Source organism: Oryzias latipes, chromosome 6, assembly GCF_002234675.1.
Source record: "Oryzias latipes chromosome 6, ASM223467v1".
NCBI classification, from domain to species: Eukaryota; Metazoa; Chordata; class Actinopteri; order Beloniformes; family Adrianichthyidae; genus Oryzias; species Oryzias latipes.
The window spans coordinates 15,495,639-15,504,965 of NC_019864.2; the positions used below are offsets into that span (position 1 = coordinate 15,495,639).

A 9,327-nucleotide genomic window follows, 5' to 3' on the forward strand; every position below is an offset into this window, starting at 1 on the left:
CTGATACTAGTGAGGGACACTGAAGCCCTGGTTTGACAATGAAAGAGTCTGACTAAGATTTCTGAATTAATTTGTGAATAAATTATAGATTTTTGCTACAGGGCTTTATGATGCAGGATTCAGCTTGTGCACACCTTGAATGGCTGGAATTTTTGATGCAATCACAAAAATACTCAAGCAAAATAAAGTGTAAAACGAGTACTTATGGATTGACCACTACGACAAACAGAAGACCCATGGGACTGCCCATGTTATATTCAAACTGAGATAGAAAAACTTCCAAAACCATCATTTGAATAACCATTCCATCTTGGAATTCTATGGATTTTGTTCAAAAATCTCTTTTAGTAAATATGTAGAGTGGATCTTTCAAAAATAACATGGCAGATTATTAACAATGGGAAATCTTTTCTTAATCAAGTCTGACGTGAAAAATGTCAGACTTGACATATTCAAGTCTGACATATATAGTCTAATAAGTTGGAGCTGTGACAATATTTTGAAAGTTAACTAACTACCGTAGTTATGTGCTCCATTCAGAGAAGCAGATATTAGTAAATGATTATGACAGCAAAAACAGAAATAGTTGGTAATTCATTTAGTTGGGAGTCAATTTAAAAAGTTAAAAGTAAAGCCTCTTAATTTGGTCTTTACAATTTAATTTTGACTTACCTCAGATTTATTTTATACAATTTAAAAAAATATTTCACTCCTGAATGTTATTAACTGCACCTGATGTTTACTTTCCATTGTGGATGTGATTCAAACTGCATTAGAAACGTTTTTAAAATGAAAACACTCACAGAGAGAACTCTGCGGGTTCAGAGACCCTTTTGCATCTCCTAATTATATACTCCACAAGAAACGCCGCCTATATTACGAGGGGTTTTATGCAAACTAAGATCATAAAAGGCATTTTTAATTTGCAAAAGACAATATTCCAGCATTCAAAAGATCAGTTTGAGTGCAGTGCTGACACAAAAAGAAAATAGTTCCACATTCTATCAGACAAAAGCACTTTATTGAAATGTGCTAAGTGTCTATTAAAACTTTGCAGACGGTGTGCAATTAAATATCAATCTGATGACATTGAAACTACAGAGCCATTACCCAGGTTGACTGTTGAGAAAGAGTTTTATCTGTGAACTTCCCAGCAAACCCATTATTAGCTTATCATGCATTTCAAACCTGCTTTACAGGAATCCTCTCCTAAAATGCAGCTATTTGGTGCTCTTATGCTAGATAGGTAGGATTTCACTCATCATTTAAAAATTCAATCTATCAAAAAAAACACACACACACACAATCACCACACTGTTTAGTTTGAACTATACTTAAGGAAAAATAACACTGAATACACATGTGCTTAAGGGATCATGTAAAAATACAAATGTATGTTTTAAATTTGCATAAACTACTTCAAGTACTAAAATAATTAGATATAATGTAGCCAGAAAAGTAACTAACTGTTAACTAAACAAATGTTTTATCAGCAAAATTACATGTAAGCTACGGGGCGGATCTCCAGCGCAGAGCACCTTATTTCCATTATGTAGCAGGTACTCTAGGCTGATGTTTGTACTTTAGGTTTCTCAAATAACTTACATTAGCCATCAAAGATCACTTAAGGCCACATAAGTGCTTGAACGGACATAACACTACCCCTCTTCCTCCAATCCATGTCGTATTGCTTAGGCAGTGGTTTTCAGGCAAAACTTAATAAACTCCTAGATGTGGCCTGTAGTTAGGATGTTGTAGAAAGCAGCACTCATATTCTAAAGAACTAAAGTAGTAGTCTTTGGGAGTTATAACATCTGGAGCCAAGTCATTCATTGCAACAGCTAATGCTCTGAGTCAGAGGTTAAAAGCACTAAACCTTGTTCACCAAACTCATTTCAAATTAAAATCACAGTTATGTGTTGTATCAGAAAATGAAACCTTTAACAGATTTCTTTTTAGCCCTAAGCAATTACCATATGGAAAAAACAGAGTCATGCTTAGCCATAATGCCGGTCTTTAAAAGTAGCCAGTCTGTGCCTGACCACTTATATGTCATCACAGGTCTACAACAGCCATGGTGAAACCATAGTGATGTTAAAATAAAAGCATGCACTTTACCATTAGACTTAAACAAACAACGTTATGTCCATTTAGAAAACACTGTACACATCTATAATTATTCCATTAGCAAAAAAATCCCACTTAAGTATTGAATTAAACCTATAATGTCAGCTTTCTCGTCAAGTTGATGCAGATTTAAGTATAGATTTGCAATTCAATGACTGAACTCTTGTTCATCCTAATGTTTTTTAATGGTTTCACCTTATTAGGTGAAACAACAAATTAAAAAACAGGTGAGCTATGTACAATTTTAATTTTTAGAAAATTGTTGACAAAGGTAAAAAAGCAAAAACACCATAAAAACACATTATATACACATTTTATACTTGTTGAGCTTTTAAAAAAGTCCAATGAACATACAATTATCAAACCTTTCAATATATTGTGGTAAAGACATATTCTATTTAATATAAGCCATATAGTTGTGTATAATTTTTGCTGCACTTCCTGTTTTCAGCAGCTAACTACAAACTCAAAATGCCTCATGAAAGATGAGGTAAACCTACCTGAAAATTTGTCATTATCCTTTGATGTGGTCAATTCCATTGTGTGCACAACTACAGCACAAATTTCCTGTTTATAAAATTCTAAATTGTTATTTTTAAGTGCCAAACCATGTCCACTCCATTGAGCCTGATATTCCCACTACACAGTACTAGAAGCTGTGAAACATTCAGGTCGCTACTGGGGAGATGAATGGGTGGAGTTTCAGATGTCGAGAGGAAAAGATTGTGGAGTATTGATTCAACAGAACCGCTGCTGTTCAGTGCATCACTCACTTCACGTGGAGATTTCTCTTCAGAAAGTCTGATAACAAACTGCAGCATGAGAAGATAACGATAACGTCCACTCTCCAACAGATAGGACTGACTTTGACAACATGCAAATCGGTCGTCAAGCAGATTCAGACCTTTATTGACTTTATTTACTTATTTTTTTTGTCTTATTCATGTTTTACAGACTATTATTATTTCATTTAGAAAATGTATTTCATAAGCATATACCTCATACTTTAAATCCAGTTTGGCATTTATTGTGATTGTTTTCTCATTTTGTAAACTTTCGATTCTGCATTGAAGATTTAAAGTACCAGTTATGGGTAATCGATTTCACATAAAAGTGATAATGGGTGCACAATAACAACTTATTAGACCATAACCATGGCAACTGATGTTCAGTTAAAAGTGATAATGGGTACACAACAAAAACTTATTAGACTATAACCATGGCAACAGATGTTCAGTTTGGCCACAAAGTGGAGCTGCTGGATCGCTGGATCAGCAAGAACTGACGTTGCGTTCAAACACTGTGAGCAAGCACGGAACAGTTTGACTAAACATATCCCCAACATGTTTTTAATGCTATTTGTAGTAGTGGTGGTGGTAGTAGTATTACTACAAATATTTAATTGGGCTTTAGCAAATAAAATAACCCCTTTGTTCACTTACATTTTTATGGCTGAATTAATTTCGTGTGAACATTTTTAATTACGTATTGCAATGGAACGCAACTCGATACATTTGTGTGCGGAGTAAACAAACGCACAGGAAAATTTACTTGGCTCAGGGGGCTAAACTCTATAAATATATATATTTCTTAAATGCCGTGGCGTCTAAACAAAAGGTTTGCAGATAGATAATTTATTACGCGGCCAGGAGAAGCAGCCAGTTTGCCTCGTAGTGATACCTTGTAGCCCGTTAGCTGAAATGCATTTGTCTCCGTCGCTCTCCGTTGCTAATAGCCACTAGCTAGTAGTAGCAGCAAACGTTATGCCCGACGACCCAGCTGATGGGAGTAGAAGCCGCCACTTGTTTTGCTTTCCATACCACCCTGGTGATTTCGGGAGAACCTTTCTGCTAGTTAGATAGCTAGTTGCTTTAAGGCCAAAACAGAGCTAAAATTAATATTTTCTGTTCGTTGCCTTTTATTTGGTGGATAATTTACTCAGAATGGGAATGTGCCTGCCGTGCCTTGGTGGAGCAGCGGACGACGTAGTTGTCACTCCAGACCCTGTAAGTTAAACACAGCTTTTCATTACAGTTGAGATTGCCACACGGATATCCCAGTTCGTAAAAACTAAAGTAATGTCAGGATGAAAATTACACACGTTCGTCACGTGTGTGGAACGCCAACGGGCCCTAGAGTGTTGAAGTGGATGTTGTTGAGGCTCGTGCGGCATGTTAAGCATGCTCTAAGCTCACGAGGACAGCCTGTTTCCAAAGTTTTCCCTTTTCACAGGAGATCAGAAGAAGACAGTTAGCTGATGCTGCTGAGAAGAGGCAAAAAGAGGTATGACCCTGACTTCTTCGCACCCCTCTCATTTTATTTCAATCTAGCCTTCAGATTCTTCACAAATATAAGAAATTCTATAGTTCAATACAAATCGGAGTAACTCAATGAAAATATAAAAGGCAGTGCACCAATGGATCCACAATGTAATGAGCGATTCTAAAGCAGAATCCACCAATTTGAGGTTAAGGAAACATGTTTATTGTTTACATTTCAAGGTTAGAAGCACATGACATTCACCTACCCAGTGTTGTCAGCTTGGAAAATATGATGTTTAGACATCATGTACACAAATACTTTATATGACGGCTTTAAGTGAACAGAAAAGGGAAAGTAGGCGGGGGTGAGGGGCATGGAGAGAGGAATTCTTTTGCCCCTAAAATCTCAACTTGTCCTTTATGTTCCCAGTGTTTTAAAGTGACTGCCAACATACTCACATGCAGTATTTCTTATCTTATCCTGGTCCTTACAGCTCAAATAGCATCAATATGGGTTAATTTAGCTGCAAATTTGTGATTTTTTTTTTTTCTCTAAGAGCTTTGAACCATTTCTTTCCACATCTGTGGACCCCGTTCAGCAAGGCATGTTTAACCTTGATCTATCATGGAAAAACCTCCTGACTGCTTCTCATTGCTCCTCCTGGTTTTCAGGGTGTTTAGCTGCTGCTAGGGCCTCTCATTTCTCTGCACTTTTGTGTGCCTTTGATGGGGTAACAGACTGGATACCATGTGCTCTGGGGGCTAAACATACTCAATGTAAGCATGCGGGCGTGTTGCACACACATGCTGCCGAGGCCTCAGTCTTATGACTCACTGTTCATAACGGACCCTTCAAAACTTTGAACTCTCAGTTTAGCAACTTAAGAGAAAATTAGTAAAAATGTGGAAAATAAAAGTTAAAAAATATTTATACGCTAAGTTATGACATCATTGAAGAGAGTTATCAAGCTTTAGCTGACTTAAAAGACAAAAAGGAAGTTAAAAGTCCGTGTTTTTATTTAAAGTTTCACTCCAATTATCTTTTAATTTATTTTCAAAAGATCCCAGTGGTCTTTTAGTTATGATTATGACATATTTAACCAAAATTTAAAACCTGTGATGTTTTCTCGGACGTAGTTTCTGCAGAGCAGCATAGTTTTTTAGAAATTCGCCTCTCTTGAGTTATGGGCAAAGCTGTTGGTGCTGAGTAGTTTTTAATTTCCCATCATCTATCTGTTTACATGCTCTCCTGCTAGTTCATAGCCCCTCACACCCCCAACCTAACATTGCTGGTGTAACAAAAATGGCGAGCGGTATTGGAGCTATCCAGCTGTAGAGGTTTGAGCCAGATACAAGCTCGGACGTGTAAAACAAAGACATACATGGATCTATTTGTCTGCAAGCAGATGCAGAGCAGGGAGCTTATGGCCCGCCAATTGTAGCACTTGTGTCACCTCCACAAGCTATTTCCAACGCAATTGTTTTGTCTGCTCCCAATATACAACAATTTGAATAAGAAATTCTAAGAAATGCAATTTTGATCTTAATTTTCCTTATATGTCCTCCGTCAGCTGAAAATTTGTCACAAGAACATTTTTAAAAACCTCCAAAATACAATTTTCCTTGGAGTGGGTCCTTAACTGATGTTTTCCTTACGATTGCCTGAATGCCAGGCATCCCTGAACGAAGGATCATGAGAGAAAATAAGTGTTCAGAAAAGTGTTGTGGATTCTGTTTAGAATAAGCGTCACAGATGGAAACATCAGTGAGGGACAAGCTAATTGTATGTTTAAAATACATTGTATTGTTAATTTGGATGTGGAAACGCTTTATAAAACTCTAGGATAATACTGGCATGCAGCCAATCGTAAGACTTCCTTACAACTCAAGGAGCATTAGATGCACTCCGGTTTGGTTTGCATGCATGTCATGAAATAATAATAGAAACAGCATTAAGAAGGAACTGAATTATATCTTTTTTTTAAAGCTATTTGACATTTACATTCTTATTTGAGAGCTTCCGCCTCAAAGAGAAGCGATCAGTTGTACCAGGACAACCTAACAAGTCCCAGACCTATTAGACATGTTCTCTGAATCGCTTGTTTTTAAAGCTTAAACATGTGATTAAGGTTTATATGTGAGGTCTGGTATGAGTGATGAAGCTAATAAGCATCACTAACTGAATCTTATAGCTTTGACATTCCATTTAAAACGTTATGATCTTAAAAAAAAACAACATTTCAATCTAAGGTATAATCCTGCAAACGGTCATTTTTTTAATCTGAGGTTACAGTAGAATATCAGATCTGCTCCATCTTCATTAAAACATCAACATTTCTGAGATTAGTGAGTTTTACATTGTTTTAAGTAGAAATATTGATAGCAAAACTTATAACTTAGTCTAAACACAAAGAACATTTTAGTTTTTCCAAAAACTAAACATGACCACATTTAAAGATCTTTGTGTAGAGTTAGTGCATTAGTCTAAATACCCAATAATATGTCAGGATGTCTGCATTTTTGGGAGAACTTGACTTTATATCATGGTAAGTATGTTTTCATTGTGCAGAAAAGCTACTTGAAATCCCGTAAGAGACGTAGCCATGCAAAAGTGTCCAGGTAAGTAGACATGGAACAGAATGAAAAACTTTGATCAGTTGGCACTCTAACTACCACAACGTTATGTTCTAAGTCACCGTTCTTTCTCATTTATTTATTTTTAATATTTTGATTTTCCACCCCCCTACAAGTGACACTTATCTGCTGCAGGCTGAATCACTGTGTCCTAACTCAAAGGCCATCTTAAAGTTAGCAGGAAATCACAGTAAATCACTTTTTACAGTCGTTTAACATTTTCTGGCTTGTTTTGATTGGCTGCTCAACCAACACATGTTTACTGTGGTTAATTTTTTACTTAAGTAATCCATAAATGTAGTCGTAATGAGCTGCTTTCCCCCCATTTTCTTTCCAGACAACGTACAGGGGGGTTAAAAATCCAGAAGCAGTGGAAAGGAAAAGGAAAAAGCAAGAGGAGGTCGAGAAACAAGCGATGACGACCTCTGTGTCTGGTGGAGGTGGCGGCGGATTAAAGGTTAATTTAGGGTTTATTTATTTATTTTTGTTAAAAAGTGAATCTAGTATTAATATTATTAAGCTAAATCCAAAGTGCTTTTTTTTGCCATACTCGTTGTTTTGTAATTTTTTTTCAATGAAAAATTGAGGGAACAGTTAATTTTTATCAGCTGAACTGTAAAACATCTACCATTGGTTGTTGATTCAAACATGTTATTCTTTTGTTGGGTGATTTAGAGCTGTTTCAAACTTGACTGTTTTTAAACCATTTTTGGATGTCACTGATCTTCTGTCCTATTTCTCTTGCAGTGGCAAGTGGGCTGAAAATCAGGACGGTAAAGTCTAAATGCTGATGTCCAAACCCCTTTGAAGGAACAATCCCTGCTAGATTACTTGAACGATGCTTAACCTGCTGACCACATAACCATGATTTCCTCTGCATTTCTGTCAGATTGAAAGCAAAGTAGTTTGACATGGTTCCAAACAAAACAGGGCTGTACTTGCTGTTTCACACAGGTTTAAACCTTTGGAGTGTGAAGGACCAGGAGAGTCTTTGATGATGACCATCAAAAAGCCCTTCCTGGTACTTTATTTTGGAAAAGCCAGGAACTAATTAAAACAATTTTTTTTTTTTTAAGATTTAGGGTAAATTTTCTAAGTGATAAGACACCCATCTGCTTTATCTAAGCAGGTGGACTCCAGTAACTGAGTTTTTTCAAATGTCATGCCAACCGAAAACCTTTTTTTTTTTTTTTTTTGTAACCAAAGTTGGGGATTTTAGAAACTGGATTTCCCTCAGCTATTTCTTTTTCCAGAGAAATCAGTGAAAAATAAATAATAAATGTTTGGAAGAAATCTGACTAACTAAAACTAACGCACAGATTTCTCCAGGTTTACCCTAAAAACCAGGTTACTGAAGCGTGTGGAAAAACACCCGTGTCAGATCACATGAAGGCTCTTATTTTGAAGTTGGTTGCGATTTGGGCTAATAGTTAATTCAATGTTTTGAGTTTTCACAATTGAAGATTGTAGCCAAGTTCATATTTTGCTCAAAAAAAGCAGTTATCTGCAATGGTTGTGCTTTGTTTTGCTTTAGATAGCACAAAAAAAGTGCAAATATAATGTTTTTAAGCCTTCTGTTAGATTAGCTGCACTTGTCCCTATTGAATGTTGCTGAGCAGTGTACTGAGGAGAAACGCTGTGTATGGGAAAGGTTAGGTGTGGTGTTGTTTTTTTGGGTTACAATTCATTGTTTTGCAAGCAAACACTGCCTGTTTCACAACCTGGTCTATATATATTTCATTAATTATTTACTACCTTAATGGTTTGTTCAGAGACCTTTGTCTCAGCAGGAACAGGAAACTAAGGAGCATAAAAAAAGAAGCCACTGAAACGCCCTTCACTTTGCAAAACTTGGGGGGGAAAAAAAGGTTGTGTGTGGACAGTAAGCTAGGGTTTGACCTAATGCACTTCACCAGTGTTTGATTAATGAAGGCCTTTCTTTGTTATTTTCTATACAGATTTAGTTTCAATTTTTTGTGCTGAACACTTTCATGATGCCTGACCTAATTAAGACTTTGGTTGAATTGTTAATTGCAGCTAACTATGTCCCCAATTTTTGAACAGAAAGCCTCTTCCTCCCTCATGTTGGAGGAAAATGAGATGAAATATTTACAGTGACTTTGCATTTCTAACAGCCTTCCTTTTATTATTGAATGCTTCCGGTGCTCTTGCTGTTTTCTAGAATGCAAAATCTGTTATTTGCAAAATTAAATGAGTCACATTTCTGCCATTTTTGTCTGATTTTTTTTATTTATTTTTTTTATTTTACACTATGAAAGACTTGATTAGATAAATAAAGAAAAAG

At 36.2% G+C, this 9,327-nt stretch overlaps 1 protein-coding gene across 2 annotated transcripts; it reads left to right on the forward strand.

The window, feature by feature from the left end:
• Positions 1-3,603: 3,603 nt before the first annotated feature.
• Positions 3,604-9,252, forward strand: svip (small VCP interacting protein). Of its 2 annotated transcripts, none has more exons than XM_023955746.1 (4): positions 3,604-4,133; positions 4,360-4,410; positions 6,958-7,007; positions 7,360-7,473. In XM_023955746.1, the coding sequence occupies exons 1-4, from the start codon at positions 4,071-4,073 to the stop codon at positions 7,439-7,441; spliced, it is 246 nt and encodes an 81-aa protein (XP_023811514.1). In that variant the 5' UTR covers positions 3,604-4,070; the 3' UTR covers positions 7,442-7,473. The 2 variants fall into 2 exon arrangements, with proteins under 2 accessions (XP_023811514.1, XP_023811513.1); XM_023955745.1 differs by lacking the exon at positions 6,958-7,007 and adding an exon at positions 7,770-9,252 and having other exon boundaries at positions 3,615-4,133; positions 7,360-7,479.
• The last annotated feature ends 75 nt before the right edge of the window (positions 9,253-9,327 follow it).